Here is a 20,124-nt window from a genome sequence, read left to right as displayed (position 1 = left end):
TATAAAAATTTTAACTAATATTGAGAAAAATAGCATTCAGAAATAATGCCCATCTCGGGATTATTGATACTATTTTGGAATATTTTCTTCCAGTTTTATTTGCCAGTCTTCTGCTTTGTACTTTCTTTTTAATCCTCTATTTTTTTTGTTACAACTGAGATCATATTTAATGTGCACAAACATCTTACTTGTTTTACTTACTAGCATAATTAACATTTTTTTGTATATACATATGTGTGTGGGGTTCATATGCATACATGTGGAGCATGGTTGTGTGTGCTTCTGTGCCTGCATGTATGTGAATGAATGTTCCTGTGGAAGCCAGAGGTAAACCCTGGTTTCATTTCTCAGGAGCCAACTTTTAATTTTTGAGACAGTGTCTCTCCTTGGGCTGGAGCTTGCTGAGTAGACCAGGCAGTGGACCACAGTGACCCACCTGTCTCTATCTCCCCAGGGCTGCTTTTATAAGCACATGCCACTATGTCTGGTGTTTGCTTTGTTTTGTTTTTTGTAATTTTTGGTTTTTGTTTTTTTAAACATGTGTTCTGGGGATTGAACTGTTTCTCAGGCTTGCATGACAGTTACTTACTTACTGAGCCATTACCATCACCCTAGGGTAATATTTTGGAAGAAGCACCCTCTCACCTTCTTATCTTAATTGGCTATCTGGACACTAGATTTTTAGAACTCTGAATGTAATGGAGACAGCTTTTTCACTTAGATTTTGTGCACCTCAGTTTCATGATTGTCAGAAGAGAGTTTGCATCTTTGGGAAGAATGAAAATCCTCCACTTCTTGGGCTGGTGTGATAGAAGGTGGTTCTGCAGTCATTTAACTGTGTGTAGAACAATGTTGTGGGGCAGGATGCCAGCAGTGCCTTATGGACTGAGTCAGGTGACTGAGCCAGGTCACGTTGGCTCAGGGTATCATTCATATTACCAGAATCTGTGGAATTTCTCTGCATGAAATTTCACCATTTATTCCTTCCACTGAGCGTATGTTTTGCTCTTTATGAAAAAAAGGAAGGAGTTGTATATTTATTCTGTGTGATACTGAGTGGTTTCACAGAAAGAGTGCCTGGATTGTAGTAGGCAGCTTTAACTAACATCTTCCTCTGCTATTGTGGACAGTCATGGTCAAAAACACATTCTCTACCGCTCTTGGAGACGCAGTTTCCTCATCTGTGAAGGTAGTAGGAAGGTGCATGCCCGAGTTACCTTTCCCGGTGCTATGATAAAAAACTTTGATAAAAGCGACTTAAGGCAAAAAGGTTTATTTTAACCCATGATTCCAGGCTGTAGTCTGTCCTAGCTGCAAAGTTGCCAAGGCAGCAGCCCTAGAGATGCCCACATTACATCCATCTTCAGGAATGGAGAGCCGGGAGCACATGCATGCTTGAGTTCAGCTTGCCTTCTTTTGTCTAGTCTAGGACCCAGATCCAAGAGCGGTGCTGTCTGCATTTAGGCTGGGACGTGCCACATCAGTGGATGTACCCGGAACTGCCTCCCACAGACGTGTCCACAGGGTCATCTAATCTAGGTGGTCCCTGCTAGAGATGCCCATCCCAGGTGATTCCAGACTGTGTCTGGTTGACGGTGGGAAGTGACCATTGCCGTGTACCTCTCAGAGTAGTTAGGAGATTTAAGGTCACCAGACCGGCTGGCTTCCTGCTTTTCCCTCAGTGTAGTTAGCTATCTAGATTTTCTTACACGTCTCTTATCAGATCACAACTGGAAGACTTACAGAGTCTGGCAGATAGATGCTTGGGGATTTCGTGAGCAGAAGGAAAAATCCCAAAGAGTATGGACTGAAGAAATGGAAATAGTAGAACATTCATTCATTTATTTATTCATCCATTTGTTTATTTACTTTTATATTTTTGCTGGTCTTGGAGCCGATCAACAGGGGGATGAGTTCCTTTTTCTGTGAAGCTAAACTTTTCTGTTGTGATCTTCCGTTCCAAACTGACCTACCTTAAAGAGTTTCTGGTCTCTAGCAACTCTGCCTCTGTACATAGCGGAAGACAGAGTCCCACATTAAATCAGATCCTCTTTAGCCAATGACCAAAAAGAGAAGATCTGAACTCTACTGTATTTTAAAAAAAGTTTTACTGAGTATTTGATGCTCTTGCTTAATTTCCCATAACTTTTCATTATTGGCTTTAGACTCGTCTAACCTCCATGCATTTACTTTAAACATTGTCATTTCATGTTAAAATTAGATACCGCTAGGTCACTTTGAGGTATCATCACTCACTAATATGTTTGCTGCGCATTCCCCGGGGCAAGGAGGCAGAGTGCCAGTGTTATCAATTCTGGCACTGATAATACAGAGAAAGAGTTCAGAGGCAAGCCACACATCATGGGCAGAACAAAGGGAGGAAAAACAGGCCGGCACTGCAGAAGAGGACACAGAGCTTGCTTAGGAGAATGCAGCCCAATAGAGAAATGAAAATGCTCCAACAGAATAAAAACCTATGGAGACTAAAACATGACCCATGCAAAGCCTTTATTTCATTTTCAATGACAGAAGGCAGCGCAGTAATTTGGAGAGTTAGCATGATTACTTTGTGATTAGGAAAATCTCTTTCTAGCAGAGGATGGAGTAGCTATGTCCCACATATGCCGGGACATGTGACAGCTACACGCTCCCCAGTCTCATGTTATATTTCCTCCCAGTAGCCCAATTTTACTCCTAAAAGTGGGAAGAAGAAATTGCAAATGTGATCATACCCAACAAATAGGTTGATTTCCAGCCCTCCTTGTGGTCTGCCTGCTATTGCTCCTCACCACCTGCCCTGAGAGGATGACTGCTGCAGGTCATGGGCCGTGGTGTGGGGCTGGACAGGGTATGACCTTAAAGTCAGCTTCCTTGTGAGTCTTTCAGGACCTCTCTGTGGTTTGAAGTGTGTGTGTGTGTGTGTGTGTGTGTGTGTGTGTGTGTGTGTGTGTATGTGTGGCATCCTTATATATATTAATAGAAAAATTTGTCTTTGAAGTATGACACAAGACAAGACACAATTTTCAGGGATTATTTTAGTAGGTTTATTATTGGCATTGCCATTGTAATCCTACATTTAAAGGGTGTCATTCACACATGAAGGCAAGTTCATGGAATTTTCTTCCACTCTTAAGTTTAAAAAAAAAAGCTAAAATCCATTTCAGGTATTAGCACAATGTGAAATGGATGAGAAAATGTAGCTCTATTTTTGGAGCTCATTCATACATCAGTACATTTAAAGGCAGCCTGAGCTCTGTCAATCGGCAGATGTGTGATTTTTTTCTCTTCCCTAAAAACACCACCTTTTATGCTTTTCAAATTTATATTTATTGTTATTTATAATCATAAGATTAATATATGTTCATTTAAAAATAATCTGTAAAAGCTTCACTACAAAAATAAAACCTTCCCTAATTTTACCACAAAAGTAAAACCTTTCCTAATCTAACTTTGCCTCTCATCTCCATATGTTTCCTATGTAACTCTGTTTATACCCACAAAATGGAGTTACAGTTCCTCATTTGTGTGTGTGTGTGTGTGTGTGTGTCTGCCTTGTAATGCTGGGGTTATAGGCATGCACAGCCCTACTGGGCTTTTTACATCTATGTTAGGACTTGAACTTAGGTCTTTGTGCTTGCAGAACAAACACTCTTCTCTACTGAGCCATCTCTCCAGCCCGTGGCTCATCATTTTAGTTTGTAATTGCTTAAAAATAAAAACATCAATATTGGTATTTTCCTGTTGTTCTATAAGTAAAACATAATAGCTGTAAAATAATCTTTCAGGTATTTGGGTTACCTTTTAGTTGTTATTATAGAGAAAAGCACATATTTTCATTATAGTTTTGTAAAATTGTTTGATTAGTATAGAGTTCCAGTTGTAGAAGATTCAAAGGTTTTAAATATATTGTAAGGCTTTGGTGTGCTTTTGGCAGATGTCAGTACCATCAGGGAGAGGCTGTGATGTGCATCTTTCACAGTGGGACAGGGGCAGATGATTTGGATAGACCTAGCAGATGTCTTTATTGGGTATATCCACATACATATATTTACATTATTTTCGTTAATTTGAAGTTAAGACATTTATTTGGCCCTCGAGCCCTTTCTCTGAATGCTTCTTGTCCTCTTTTCCGTCTTCCATGGTCTGCCCACCTTTCTGTTGGTTCTCAAAAGCTCCGCGTGGGTCACCCCTCTGCCTAGAGCTTGCTTTTTAAAAAGCTACTTTTGACTTTTTCTTTTTGAGGTAGAGCTTGGCTATGCAGCCCAGTGTCAAGCTGGCTTTGAACTTACTTTATAGCTCATTGCTGCCAGGAACTCACAGTCCTTTGGCCCCAGCTTCCCAAGTGTTAGCATGGCAGCCATGCCCAAGTGTGCCCAGTGGGCTTCCTTTTTAAATATGGAAACTACTGTGTCAAGTGTAGAAAGACCTCAAATGTGCATCGGCTACACTGCTTTTAGTTGGGGCTCTGCCTCTAATTAGTCTGTATGGGGTTAGTCACGTCTTTCCTCCTTTCTCTCCTGTGTATTGAGAGCTGAACTCGGTGTTCCCAAGGTCTCTTTGAGTTGTTACCATGTAGACTTGGCTCATTTTCTCACAGTTGGTAGTGTCTGTGGGAGCTGCATATGGAACACTTAACTTCAGTGTGGTTGTAAAAGGCACTGCCCCCACTTTCCTTTGAAAGGGTTTGTAGTTGATGCTGAAAGAGATCCTGTTACATGGGACCATTTTTATGGAAGCCTAATGAAGGCCACCAGCCACCCAGTTGTTTTAACCTGTCTAACTTGTGGGTCCCAGGCTTTAGTAACAGAGGGCAGGCTGTGCATGCATAGGCATTTAGAAGCCTTGCCAGGAAGGCTAGATAAGAAACGCTTTCATCCACAGCCCTGGCATTCGAAGGAGCGAGCGTTTGATACCACTTGCAGCAGATATGTTGGGGCTGTGATTTTTGTGGTTCTTCTGTAAATGGGCTTTCCACGTGGAATGGGACTTTCAGGGGAAGTCGAGGGTTGTGTCTGAAGGCACTTAGTTTCCTAACTGTGGAACAGAGAGCTAATTGTACTTCCAGGGTCATTCTCAGGCTTTTACTGAGTGGGGTTTGTGTGGTTAAAAATACCCAGAGCCGAAGGCCACTTTCAAATCAAAACACTCACAGGAGAAACTTCCTGCCTCCTCCGGGTCCCTCACCAAGTGGTTCACGTTCTGTACATTTAGGGCCTCTGTGTTAGACCAATGATGGAAAATCCTTGATTTAGCCTCCTCTTGGCTTACAAATGGCTGACCGTCCACTGTGTAAACCGCTGACTTCCAGGGGTAGACTGTGAGGCTCAGTGACCGACAGTGCAAAGGTGCCAGCGAGCTCGTGTGGACGCCTGCACCTTCTCTTCAGAGCAGCATTCCTAAGGACTGCTTGTCCTAACACTACTGATTTCCTGTCAGACTTCTGCATGAGAACAGAAGTGGCTCCCTTTTATACGTTTCTATCCTACCCTGCTCAGTTTCCTGAGGGGAAGGTCGCAGTGAAGAGCCCCGCCTTGCACACCGCATACAGATTCTGCATGTGTCACTCTGAGTGGAGGCAGAGATTAGGATAATATGCACAGGCTACATGCATGCTGTGGATGTGTTTGTCTGTGAGAAACAAGATTTGTTTTCTATTGAAATAAGATTTGGTGAGTGTGCGTGCGTGCGTGTGTGTGTGTGTGTGTGTGTGTGTGTGTGTGTGTGTAGGCCAGAGCTGCTATTGGGTGTCTTTTTAAATTGCTAGCCACCTTATATTTTGAGATGTTTTGGGATGACGGGGCTTTGCCTGTCTTCACCGTTCCCTCCTGCACAAGGTTCCAGATGGACAGCCCTCTATACCCGGCTTTTACGTGAACGCCATGGATCCAAACTCACGCCTTCCTGCTCACGTAGCAAAGCCCTTCACCATCTGAGCTGTCTTCCTAGGCCCCCAAAGCCATGCTCTTTTTAAAGTTAGAACAATAAAGAGTTAATAGAAGCAATTTTATGATTTTTTTTGCTAGTAAAACTAAGATATTTAAACTTCCTAAACCAATGTTAGTCAGGCTGTGTTTGAAAACCATCAAGGGAGCAGACTGGCAAGGTTTTATTGGAGTTGACCAGGCAGATTAAGTCTAACCAGCGTATAGTTTCATAACTCAATCTCTCCTTCATTAGTTGTTCTGATATAGGGAAAGGCATGTTAAAGAAAATATAACTTAGAAGAGCCGAGGAAATAGACTTTAAAACTCACCCCTCATGACTTTACAGTGCACAGCGTCTTTCTTTTCATACCTTTGATATTTTTGATTATATAATGCAGGACATGAAAATTTGAACCTTACTTTTATAAATTGAAGAATGAAATGTGTTGCTCATAGAAACTTTGACTTAGGGAAATTTAGTATAACTGGGCTATTAAAAATAAAAATGAAATTAAGACAGCTCTGCTGTTGTAAAGACAACCGATGCTGGAATAGTCAGAGTTCTCTCATTAAGGCCAGCAGTCGGTCCCTTCCTCTAAAGTGGGAAGCTGGGGTTTTGGAAAGGAACGTATTGACGTTCCATTTGGTGGTGACATCCACAAAGCTAGAGGGAAGCTTAGCTTCGTGGTTTGATGTCCTGACGTTTGCTTCACTTTGCTTCCTGTCAGAGATGATTGCTGACCACCAGATTGAGACAGGCCTACTGAAGCCTGACCTTAAGGATAAGGTCACGTACACGCTGCTTCGGAAACACCGACATCAAACTAAGAAATCCAACCTCCGGTCCCTGGCTGACATCGGGAAGACGGTCTCCAGTGCAAGTAGGATGTTTACCAACCCTGATAATGGTAACGTAAAGCCCGCCTGCTGGCGGCTGCTTTCTCTTCCTGAGCCACCCACCTTTGCTCCATCTCTAAGAATCCTTTCTTCCTCTTCCTCTGCCTTTTCTCAAGGTCACGTGACACAGTCATTCCATGGTCCTTTCCATCCAACTGGGCAGGTGTGCAAACATGCTGGAAAGGTTTTGCTGGGGCTGTAGGTTACTAAGCCACAGTGCCTGGCTTCTCCTCCGTGGTTGACTGAAATGCTTACTAATAACTCTGTGGGGAAACAACTGAGTATTTCAGATGAATCAACAAGCTTGCAGTTAATATTCTCAGGGCAAATGTCTTCAAGATGACTTTCTACAGCTAGGAGTATCTAATAAAATATGATAAATACTTTGACATATCATATAACAACATTTATTGCTTTAAGATGATTGTGTCTAATCAATTAGTGTTCATCCTATTACTGTACGACTCAATATTATTTTTACCACTTGAAAAGGCAGTTGATTTTTGATAAATAATAATCATACTCAAATGGAAGTATAATTATTCAAGATGGAACATTAGCTAAGTATATAACAATAAGAGCGGTACCATGTTCTTGTTACATTTATTGCATTCACCACAATTTCTTGCAAAGTGTCTAATTTTGGCATCATTCTCATCATTGGTAATAAATTTCCAATGTTTGGGTGCAGTCTGAGGAGGTGGAAGCAAGTTTCCATGAAGTATGGGAAATGAAGATGTGGTGGCCAGAGTGGAGTAAGCATTGGGCTGGGAGAACCAGCTCTGGACTCTGCCACCATCGAGTCTTCTCAGCACTATGAGTGGGAGAGACTGCACCTTGGTGGTCACTTGTTCTTTCATGATATTATAGAATGTGTTCTCAGGCACAGGGCAGGTATAAATGATTATAGAAAGTGAACTTGATCCTAGCCACTTCGTATTCAAAAATGTGATCTTTCTCACTTAATATTAAAAGCCAATGGTTTGAAGACTGATTAAACAAAATTTCATACTTTTAAACTCAAACTGTCTATAAAATAATCAAGATATAAATGCTTTCAATAAGATACATGAGAGAGAGAGACAGAAAGAGAGAGAGAGAGACTAATTTAGAATACTTCTGCTATAATTTGGTGCTTCTACTGTTCCTTCTGTTGACAGAGAAACCTTGGGTTTTCTCTGCCCGTTGATTTGTTTTTGAAGAAAACCTTGTTCAGTGACTGGCAGTGCCGTTGCTCCAGCAGGCTCTTTCAATTTATCTTACAAGCATTTCATTTTAACCAGCACATGTATTTCCACCTATGGCAGTTAAATTTCAAATCTCTCTCTCTCTCTCTCTCTCTCTCTCTCTCTCTCTCTCTCTCTTATCTCAAGCAATAATATTTTTTCTCATTAAAAAAAACCCCACAACTCCAAGAGTTAGGGGTTTTGTTTGCTTTAAGCCATTGCATTAGTAGTAGTACACAGAGGTAAGACAATTCACTGTGTTCACATGTTGCATGAGGAGCAATGACTGCCAGGGTGTTCTCTTTCCAGAAGGGTAAGCTGCCTTTTCATGCACTACTTACAGAGCAGAAACTAGAAAGAGATGAGTCTCTGCAGCCCTCCGTTTGGAGAAGTTATCTGGATGTGCGGTGCAATGAATGAGCTGAGATTGCTCCTTCTTCACCTCTTCATCCTCTGTGGATCCCGTACTTTAGAGGAAGCTGACTTTGCCTTCATCTTTCCCCTCTCGTTTGTGCAATGCCGTACACACAGGGCAGAGAGCAAATGGGAAAGGGCAGGTGGTTCTTTTCTGGCTCTTCCAGTGATCAGCCCACACTCTGAAGCATAGGATGTGATTAGTTTGTTTCAAAGCTGCTATTATTGGCCTTTATGTTAGCTAACTCTTTAAATATCACAGGCAAGATTTGGCTTTGCGAGATCCTACAGCAGGGAGCAGCACGTGCCTCCAAGGTATGTGGTCATAAATCATCGGATGGCAAGTGTTTGGCTTTCTACAGATGCTCGTTCTTAACCTGCAAGTTTGCACAGTTACTTTTCTGTCTTAGGGCTTAATCACTTAATATACCTAAGAACTGTGTAATGTTCTTTGATTAAACATCTAAAGTAAGGAATTATATACCTGTCACTATGCTTTTAATAAACAAAAATCTTAGAGCGACTGTAGTTGGAGCTGGGTTGTAATATCCTCAGGCCTAGTGAATGTAAATCACCTTAGCCTTAAATATAGAGCTAGACTCTGTGGCAGAAACTGCTCTGACTGTGCCAGCAACCGCATGACAGGTAGCTGAATGGCACGGAGACACTTAAGTCAGGGGCTGTTTTAGTTCCCAGGGGTGTCCCAGAGTCAGTTCCCATCTACTCCCAGGAACCAACTGAGGGGAGAGTCTGCCAGCCGCTTGTTCTATGCAATGACTGTTAAATCTCATTAGAATCCAGTTAAATAATTACATTAAAAGCAATGGCACCAATTGCTCAGAATGCACGACTTCCTGTTTGTCTGAGGGCAGTTGACTAAATCTGTGCACTTGAGGTGATTTCCACCTGGGAAATCACGTGAGAGTGCATAAATACTGTAAAATGAGTCTGTACCTCATCCCATCATGCACTGGGTCCCAGTGTCGACTCCCCGTGGCTTCAGGCAAGCAGCTGAAATCTGCTACAAGGTAGCATTCACACTTTAGAGACCAACACATGCTGCAAACCAGGACTTACTTATTATTGTTCTAGATGTTTCTAAAGTTTAAATGGTGAAGAAAATTCTAACAATACAGGTTAAACTCAAAGCATGTATTTAGTGCATACAATTTCTAAGATTAAGAAGATTTTTTTTTTTTGTTTTTTGTTCAAATTCCTATTTGGTTCAGTAGAGGGGTATCTGAGACACCGGTGACGAATTAGTGAGATCTGAATACCTATTTGTTGTTTTGTTTTTGTCTTATTAGCATGCATAACATTATAATAAAATATTCAGTCTGACTCACATTATGAATTTCTTCCTCCCTCCCTCCCTTCCTTGTTTTCTTCCTTCTTTCCTCTTCCCTTCCTTCTCCTCCATCCTTTCTTTCCTCCTTTCCCTTCCTCCCTCCCCTTCCCTCCCTCCCTCCCCCCCCTCCCTCCCTCCCTCCCTCCCCCCCTCCCTCCTTCCCTCCCTCCCTCCCTTCATTCCTTCCTTTGGTTCATTATCTTGAATTTATTTTTATTTAGTAAAAATTTACTTATTTTCCCTACCAAAGAATTAGAAAAATAGTGTCATTTTGATGACTGTAAAATAATGAAAAATTCAATGAGATACACAAGGGCTTCGAATGGGAGCTGACACTTAGCAATCAATCACACAACAAATGGATTCAGTTATAGGCGAGGTGTTTAAGCACAACTGTGCAGTATAGATTTCATAGTAATAGGAATGTCTTCTGCATTATTCCATAGTTTCCTCTTCAGGAAGAAACTTGTAGGAATAATTTTTATGTATTTCTTCAGACTTTTTGGTTAGTGGTATCGACACCCACTGTGTAACAATGGGAGGGGAAGAGGCTGGTTCTCATAGTTGGAACCTTCCTTGCTTTTGCTTAGATGTCTGTAAGAGGAATCCTGACCCACCTTAGGCATCCAAGGTAAGGACAAGAGCTGCATCTGGCAGTGAGGAGCTGGTGAAGGTGGGAGCCCGAGGAGGGCGATTGGCTCCTGAGGTCCACATAGCTTTCCTTTCATTTTTGATGGTGCCTCAGGACCTCTTATATATTTGCTGTGAACCACAGCCTACTGCTCAACACACCACTGAGCTTCAGTTTCAATTCACTGCCTTTCCCGCCCTCCTCTTTACCCAGGTATGCAAAATATAATCCACGGGCCTCCCAACTTGGTAGAGTTCTGGCTTGTGCATCCGGACACTTCTTTCGAGGTTTTCTACCAGGCAGGAAGCTGCTATCTAGTTCTTTCCCATGTAGCTGCTTTGACGTTGAGCACAGAAAAACTTTGGGTATTTGAGAAGCTGTGCGTTGTTATTACACAGTGGAACCTGGGCAGTTGTAAGAATATAGAACAGTCAACAGGAAGAAGCCATGGCTTTTGCTGTGATTTGTACTTCTAAGATCCAGAAACGGTATCAGTCAGGCCCTTATTGCTTTGACTCTGGCGTGAGCTTAGGCCTCTTGAACTATGTGGTGTGAATATTAGATCAGGCTGCCTTGACACCGGTGTGAATTAGATCTGGCTGGGAATACAGCCAGGTTTGGCAGCTTTCTTGGTCCCTTCAGATATTCTTTGCTTTTGCTCTGGGCTTCGGATTCTAATTTGGCCAGTTGTCTTTTAGTTGCCTTATTCTATCTCCCACCTCCCTCCAGCATGCTGTTGAATTCAGGCATGATACCCATAGCACCAGACAGGGCAAGCACTTCCCAGCCCTCCCTCAAAGATTCTGCTCCTCTGAAATGAACTTCGTGCTTACCCGGTCCTGAGATGGTCAGGTGGCATCTTGTATCCTTAGGCCTGTATCACTTTCTGATGAGCATGGCATTCCAGGTGCTTTTCGGAATGCAGCCAGCTCCTTCCAAAGCCCAGCAGCACATGCCCATCTGTTTGCTTCTGGACCCTCATTCGCTCTGCATTTGCAGAGCACGGATGAATGTCTTGGCCAGAACTCAACGAAATGACGCTCTTCCTAGCCTGATATTAGCAAGGCACTCCATGAAGAGTTGCTAGCAAAGGCTCTGACTGAAGCCGTCTTCTAATGATGGCAGCTAATGTGGCTGCTCCTGCTAATGTATTTCTAACCCATCCGCAAGGCACCAGTTTAATCGCTTTCCCCCAGGTCTTCCAGATCAGTCATACTCAAACTTCTATCATCCCATCTTCGTACTTACTAGTTCATCCTACACTGCATGACAAAGAAGTCAGGTTTAGGAGTAGAACACAGTGAATCTTTCGGCCTCCTCTGGGCCTATTTCATAATCTTCTTGAAGATAGGATGCCTTCTCTTCCAAAGGTTTTCTTCCAGGCCTCACTCGTATTTAGGAGATACATGGTTTTGAAAATTATATAATGACCTTGAGTCTTGTTATATGTGTAACATAGGGTAATAATGTGTTATTCTGTTTGGGTTTTCAGGAGCAGATAAGCTGTATTATCTATTAATAATAACATAAGTTGCTGGTCTCAGGAGAAGATAATATTCAGAAATACCTTCAGGGATACTTTTAGTGACTTTCACATTTAAAATTTAGGGCAAATCATCTATTTACCACTTTTAGCTCGTGTTCTTATTGCCTGTGCTTCTCAGCCCGCTGCTCCTGTCACTGCAGGGCGAGAAGATTCACGAGGTTTCACTTTTAAAGCTGCATTGCTTTCATTATCAGATTTACAGTTATCAGACAATCCATAATGAGTTGTCATTCATGAACTTTATAGTATTTTAAGTTGTTACCTAAAGTATCAAGACTGATCATCATGTGTGAACCCCGACAGGCTCTAGTTGTCAGTCAATAACATAGCATGTTGGTATGAAATGCTTAGTTTTAAAAACTTTGTCTCAGAGTGCCACAAATGAGTGTCCAGTTCTTCCTGCCTCATTTTTGGGGAAGGCCACATGCCACCGCCAGGCTAAGAAACCCTCCGGGGATTGGGGTGCTTAGTCAAGTCACCCTTACAAAGTCTTAGTCTCCACAGCCTCATCTTGCTCTGAGAGCTGAGGGAGGGAGGGAGGGTAGGCGTTGATCTGGACTCTGTCCTGGTCCTTGTAAAAGAGAACAAGAGATGTAGGGAGGAAGGCAGGGAGAGGAAGAAGAGTCAAGTCAGAAGAATCGAGTGTGACCCACTTTCTATATGTCTTCCCAAAGAAAAGAGGAGAAGAGAATGTTAAAGACTTCCAAGACTGGCCAAGCATACCTCAGCTGGCACAAGCTCTCTTTCATTAAAATGCATGACAAAAGTAGATCTCTGCCAGTTCTTGAGTTAAAAGCTGGATTTATCCATTTCATTAGATATTGACGTGTATTTGTTTATAGGATACAAAATGAGGTCCTGTGTATACATTGTAGAGTAATTGAATCGGGCTAGTTAACATACCCATCACCCCAGTACTTACTGTATACGCCTCATGTTGACCTGAAGCGTTTGTCCAACATCTTCCATTATCTTCCCCAGGTCTGCAGCCTTAGGGAAGCACTGGTCCTCCTGTGCACGCAGGTGATGTCGAGCACACTTGTAAAAGTCACGTCTGTCTTTTTTGTGCCGCTTGTTGTACGTAATAACCTCTCTACTTATCCAGTTGCCACACATAATGTAATTATCCCCGTCTTTAGGACTGAATAGTACCCTTTCCTTTATGTATGACACATTTTTGTTAACACTGATATTATTCCCCATCTTGGTTATTGTGAACTGTGCTGCATTAATACAGAAGTGCAGATCTATCTTTTGAACAATGATTTCAGATCTTAAAGTTAATTTACATTAGGTCAGGCTGCCATCTTCAGCGTTTTCTACTACCTTTCGTGATGCTGGACAAAGCAAATATTGTGAGTATTAGCAGCAACAGCAACAATGCTAGTTCCCGGTATTTGAACACCTGTTTTCTACCAGCCACTGTGATCTATAATAGTTTTAATATATGCAGCGTCTCCACTTGCAGGTGAAAGTCTTGAAACTCGGATGCAAAATTAACAGACAAACGTAATTAGTGGAGGGACCAAATGTTGAATGTTTATTTTATAACAATATGCTAATTCGATTACAGAGACATGAGCTTCCTCTGCTCTAATTTATTTTCCAGCTCTCAGTATGTTACTCCATACACTAATCTGATGTTGGAAGACGTTGGTGGCCATTATCTAAGCAGGATCACACCACACAAGGGGAGTCTGTTGAGTCTTTTATCAGATTTTCAAGTGGACATTTCTAGGCAGCGCGTCCCATGCGTGCTTATGGACGAGTGCTCCTGTGTTCGGGTAAATTTCTTAGCTGAACAGCAGGGTTGAGAGAGCAGCAAATGGCCCATAACTGTTTAGACATACAATTCTGCATTTCTACCAAGAGCCCTAAGTGTTTAAAATGAGCAGAGTTTATTTTCTCCTTCCTAAAGAGGCCTTTTGCAAAGAAAATTTCTATTTGCCTGGTTCTACAAGAGATACTAGAATTTAGGATCAGATTTAGGGATTGATGGCTTTGGATAAGTTGATTCCCAAAGGGAATATGAATTACTGCTTCTCTCTCTCGCTCTCCCCCCCCCCCCATCATTTTGTACAATCTATACATTGGAAACCATCACTCAAAAGTCTTTAGAACCATGTATTTCCTCCTCAAGTCATAATGGTATAAGCCATTGTCTTCCTCGTTTATGCTTGAAGTCAGGCAAAAGTGATTTAAAAGGAAAGTATGTATAATATGAGCAAAGGCAAGCTGTTTATTTTGTAACTCAAGAGAGAAGAGAAACAGTGAAAGCATTATGTAGAAAAGGTCTACATAATGTATCATTACCATGCTCTAATTATAGAAAGCTATTCTTTAGATTTCAGAACAACTTTGCAAAATCTGATCCTTAGAGTAAGTTTGTGAAGTGAAAAAAAAAAGAGAAAGAGAAAAAGAAAAAGCAACCTGAAAGGGTTGCATCATTTATCTCTCTCCCCTCTCTCTGCCTAGAACACAAAGAGTCCAACAAATCAGCATGTTGGAATTTGCCAATGTGAGTAATGGATGCTCTTAGCCTCCATGTTCTCACTAGGGTAAGCAGCCAGATGGCTGCTGTAAGGCTTCTGCAGCACGGGTGCCAAGTCTCTATGGGCAGTTCCATTTTCAGGCCTGCTTCTGGAGCCAGGTTCTTGGCTGGTATCTGCCAGGCTCCATCCCACTGTCCTCTCGATGGGGAGGCTCAGCATTCATGGAGGCTGTGTATTCAAAGAGGAATCTCTAGGATTAGCTTCCAACAGGTACCCTACTGACAAGCTGAGGCAGGTGAGTGAGAGAGAGGGGGTGTTATGGACCAGCTTCCAAGGGGAGCACCTGCTAGTCTTTCTCTCAGGAGCAGGCCATGAGATCAGAGAGAACATTTATCCAGCTCCATCCTCCCTACCAGCTAAAGGACTGGATGGCTCTTCTGAGTTTACTTTGTATTCTCATCTCCATCAGTTCTTACTGAATGCATCTTAGTTAGGCCCTGTTTGCACCTAGACAAGTGGGTACCAGTTACTTAGACTTGCCATTTCATATAGCTTGCTCTGTAGGAATATTGGCTCTTTAAACAGGCCTGTTAGTTGTCCAAAGAAATAGAAGGTGAGTCTTGAGCAGTATGACGATGACTGCCCCTAATTTCGTCCCTCTTGACAGAAGTAATTTTGGAATAATCTCATCTGGTTCATTTTGCTTTTTCATTTTTCTCAGTGCAGTAAAAACTTGCAAAGAAATTCAATTATGGAAAACAATTACAAATTCACATTGCAGGAGAGAAGACTTCAGATCCTCCTCAAACAGGTGCTGGCACAGAGGGTCTGCTAACAAATCCTGGCTTTATTTACAGCTTTCAAACACACACAGACAAATTTGCAAACCTATTTTATAATGTGCTCAGTGCCCAAAGTTGTCTGTGCATTTATATTCATTTGTAAATAGTTTGATTTAGAGCTTGACCCTTCTGGTCACCAGTAGTCTTATAAAGTGACCATTCACTTGCCCTGTCTTTTGCACACAATGTGAATAGATTATCTAATGGTTATGTTTGTTGGAATCTGCTCAGTGTATGACCTTGATAATATCATGACTATTTTTATTATCAAGGGAACAAGCCTTTTAAGGCTAAATTGTGTATTGCCTCATGGTCATGTATGTTCAACTCCACTATCATTCTTTAAAGGGTGGGACACTGCCCAGTTTTTACTAACCTTGGAGCATGATGCATTGAGAGACTAGAAAGCCACGTGACATGAGCTTCTCAGAGCAAGCATGAGACTTGCTCATGACACTCTCCTGGGAAGAAGCCAGTCATGCCCTCTTTGACGGAGGCACGTAGAGGAACTTGACTGAGCATTCAGCTCATCATTATCTTTGATTTGGAACAGATACATCAAGGGTTAACATTCTAGTAAAATAGATGTTGGAAGGCACTGGAAAATGAAGACTAAAATTGCCATTTCAAATGAGTTTATATTAAAGCACACTAATTTATCCATGTCCCAGTGTCATGGGGTAAGAAACAGAAAATTGAGAGCCATCCTGTGCTTGTCAGGGAAAATATTCCAGACGCAATGTCTGAAATATTGCTTTCTGCATTTGTCCACAAGCTCCATAGCCAGACTGCTGGGTAGAGTGCTAGAATGCCGCTTACTAATATGACATCCCATCCTTTATGCTAAAACTGTGTGTGCTGCTTCCCTCTGTGTGTGCTTATGTGGCGGACTTCTATTAACAGTCCTGATGTTGTAGCTTCAGTTTAATGTTTGCTATAAAAATCTGTCTTCTGGATATGCTCCATGTTTTGTGTATTGGAACTGCAGGACGAATCATCCATTTCTGTTTGGGGGAGCTATAATGATTGAATGTAATTTTCCTAAAACCTTGTTCACTCTTTGCTGATATTTGTTCCATGTAAGGGCCCAGGGTTCTGGGAGGAAGTGAATGTCATTGTAATATGTCATTGTTCTCCTTTAACCCGCTTGTGTGATTTGCTTCAGTGTTTTTTTTCTTCCTAACTACTGCTTCCATCTTCATCCTTGCTGTGGCTGCTCATGTGTCGTCCTCCTCCTGTCTTCTGCTTCTGACACTAAAGCCCGCAGCCCGCTTGAGAACTCAGTGTCCTGCCTAGCAAACCGCACCTTGGACGATGACCCCCGAGTGCGGCGCACTCCCAGCGTGGGATGGCTCAGTAAGTCAATGGGTGGGGAAAGGGCAGAGATGGTGGTGCTGGGAAGAGGGAGGGAGGACAACTAGGTTCTGGGTTATCTAGTGGACTGGAGACCATTCCTGAGAGTGCCCTCAAGGGAAATGTGTAAGGACCACACATACCTGGGATGACGGGTTGCTCTTACCCCTTGACCTGGGTCAAGTGCCTTGTCACATTGTGGGGACTGTACACGGTCAGGGCTGGCATGGCAGCCTCTGTGCAGGTCTCATGCTTCTGAAACTCATTTTCTTCGTATCGATGCTGCTCTCTGTCTCTTCCAAGGGATGTAAGGATGGTAACTTGAGACTCATTCTTCCCATGGAGGTTAGGAAGAACTTAGTAAGTTGAGGAATTAACCCTACAGATGCTCAATGCATGCCTGAAAGATGGAAGGTGATATAGGCGGGGACCTAGAGCTTGTGGGAGAACCATTTCCCTTTTTAGATGTAGAGCTTTTCTAGAGAGACATGGACTGTTTGTCTAAAACCAAAACAGAAGACAGTGTGCACAGACAACTACTTGGATTTTTTTCACCCCCATATTTCTAAATTGTTCATGTCAACTTTTTCCAAATGTCGAGAATCCCATGTATGGTGACATTGTTAGGTCTCTGTGTATTATTTCTTTTCCTATACCAAAACCATTGAGCTAATCCTTTTCCTATTTTAGCATTAGAGAATTTCACTTTCCTGTGAGGATGTCTTTTTCAGCTGACTTAGTGGGAAAAGGTTTAGTTCATCCTAAAATAGTGTTTGTTGAGCTATATTCTTTCAGGGCTCCTCTTGCTATAAATTTTATGTTTTAAGAGACTATTAATAATCTCTGTGCTTTATAGAGATATAAATAAATGTGTTTCATATCACTACACACCATGCCCCGTTGGGTTCTGTGCATCCAGAGATGAATCATGGGGGTCTTTGCCCTCAAGGGGTTTCCTTTCTAATGAGGGAGACAAAACCCAGGTGGCTAGTGGATGCATTAGATGAGGGGCCTGCTGAGAGAACGCACGAGTCCCTACCTGACGCTCACCCATCCAGCCACAAAGGACTGTGGAAGCGGGTTGAGCTGAGGGCACTCGTGGCCAAATAAGGCTCTTTGAAGAGGTGAGGACTTAATCGTGGAGGGAAGTATGAATTTTGTAATGGGAGGGTGAGGGAGAATGAGCCTATTTTTGAAGTCTTAACCTGATATTTTTTTTTCTAGAAAGTAGGTCTAACTGATTGAATAGCAATAAAAGCACCATGAACATTATTTATTACCCTTTATGGTCTCAGTACATTTTGGGATACCATTTAGCTTGCTGAGCAACCTGTGTGGTAATTTTTTCCATAATCTCCACTTCCCAGATGAAAAGGACAAGACTGGAAAGGCTAATTGACTTTCCAGAACTACACAGCTCATGTGTGTCTAGACCAGGATTAATATATGATTGTTCCTCCCGCTGTATGATGGCTGTGGGGGTGTTATTTAAGGTAGGAATTTACAAGGTCAGGTTGTTAAGATCTATTGCTTGTTCAGTACAGGTTTAGCACCCACATGATTTCCTTTGCAAGAATTATGTATTTCCATCTTATACATCCTTGGGGATGCTTCCTGGGAAGCTGATCGGGCTTTGGAGTTTCAAATCCAACTGAATGGAGTTTGAATCCTTGATCTACCACTGACGGTTTTATAACATTGGGAAAGCTCCTTCTGTGTGGTCAACTTGGGTTTCTCGTATATAAAACTGTCCGTCTTGCCGACACTGGATCTCTGTGAGAATGCAGAAGAGTGTGCAGCCCCGTGCTCCACACTTCGCCATCCAGGTGCTAATTGTATTATTTCTTGAGTAGTTCTATTTTTGTGCTTTAAAAGCTCATCCACATTCCATATCAGACACCTAGAGGAAGAACCATCGAGGATGTTGGTAACAGTGGTGTTTGTTGTTGGTGTGTTGATGGCTGCCCTATGAAATCCAGCCTAAAATGAGATCTCTGATAATCAAAGGAGACTTCTCTCAGTAATGAGTGAATCCTTTTTACTGTCTGTTTATATTCTCCCTCATATACATTCTCTTGCTAAACTCTTGTCTTGGATGTAGGGCCTCAATCACCTTCTGAGGGGGTCTCTATTATTTTCCATGTGAGTCCAGTCAATTAAATTCCTATTGAACAGCCCAAGGTGTGTAAAATAGGATTAAATACTGTTGGCTCCACTTTCCTACCTTGCTTCATTTTTGTCTACTGTTAACGTGATGAGACCCCTAATCAGCTTGGCCTTCGCTCTTTGGTCTCTATGATGGTGAGACCCACCTCTCTGTACTGCAGCTGAGCTCCCTCCCTGCCTACCATAGCCTTTCACAACAAACGTACTCTAAAGCAGGCAGGCTCGTCATGCAACTCCATCTCCTTTGTGAAACAGCTCCTAGAATCACAGGTCTGTCAAGCATTAAACGACCAAAGCATCTGTCATCTGGGCCTCACAGTGGCAGATTTACCATGTGTAAATTGTTTTCTGGTGCTCTCCAATGCCTTATACGTTTGCACTTTCTCCTTTCAACTCCACTGCACCCAGGACTGCATCTGAAGCTTGTATATCCCCCATGTGTCGCAAGTACTCCATACAGTGCTCTTTGCCTCTGTACAAGATTCATGTTGTACATGCTCCAAAATGGCATTTGAGGCCTCATTGTTTCATTACAAGCAACCAGCATTTTCTTTTTACTAGCCTTGGCCACCATAATCCATTAACTAGAGGTGGATATTGTGTACCCAGGAGAGCCATTTCCCCGCATTTTTTGCAGATCCCAGTCTGATGAATCGATTATAATTTATCCTGATAATTAACACAGAACTACTTTTTAAAACCTGCCAAAAATATCAGCTAATAATCAGGATTATAATAGGATTCCATCAAGTGAGCGTTTCAATATTCTTAGCAAGGTATTTTGAGGCCTTGGAACTTGAAGTAACTACCTTCCAAAAAACTGCTTTAAAAGGTGTTTTGGGGAAGGAAGCTCTCATCATTTCAGAGTGTTCCTTATCTTAGTTGTCACCTGAGGCAGATGTGAGCTTCGAGTCTTATCCATTTCAAATGCTGCCAAGGTATTGAATTAGAAGTTGGAACAAAACCAAAAACGATTTCCTCCCGCAGATCTCTCAGGCAGTTCTGAAACCAGCCCAGGCCACCGAGAACAAAAGAGAAGCTTTCACCTCCCTGTTTCAGAGCAGGTTAACACCAGCCTAAACGCTTTGCCATTATCGGCGCCTGAGTGCATTGCCTGTCTCGGTGGATCCAGAATGGCTCTTCACTGTGAGCGCTCATCTGTGAGTTCAGCCTGACGTCTCACAGCCAGCATCATTCGAGCCCTTGTAAAATACTTGTACCCCTCTCGTGTCCCTTTGCTGTTAGTGGCATGAGATCAGCCACTTCGGGGTCTCTGTCCTGAACG

At 42.4% G+C, this 20,124-nt stretch overlaps 1 protein-coding gene across 3 annotated transcripts in view; it reads left to right on the top strand.

Moving 5' to 3' along the window:
- Positions 1-20,124, top strand: part of Slc4a4 (solute carrier family 4 member 4) — a 412,005-nt gene that overhangs the window by 223,443 nt on the left and 168,438 nt on the right. For all 3 annotated transcript variants that reach the window (XM_087908890.1, XM_048425042.3, XM_087908891.1), the window contains one exon: positions 6,653-6,832. In XM_087908890.1, the coding sequence (XP_087765016.1) occupies positions 6,653-6,832 (180 nt within the window). The remainder of the gene's footprint in view (positions 1-6,652; positions 6,833-20,124) is intronic.

This window comes from Myodes glareolus, chromosome 8, assembly GCF_982192425.1.
Source record: "Myodes glareolus chromosome 8, mMyoGla1.1, whole genome shotgun sequence".
Lineage (NCBI taxonomy): Eukaryota > Metazoa > Chordata > Mammalia > Rodentia > Cricetidae > Myodes > Myodes glareolus.
This window is presented reverse-complemented; position numbering and strand designations above follow the sequence as displayed.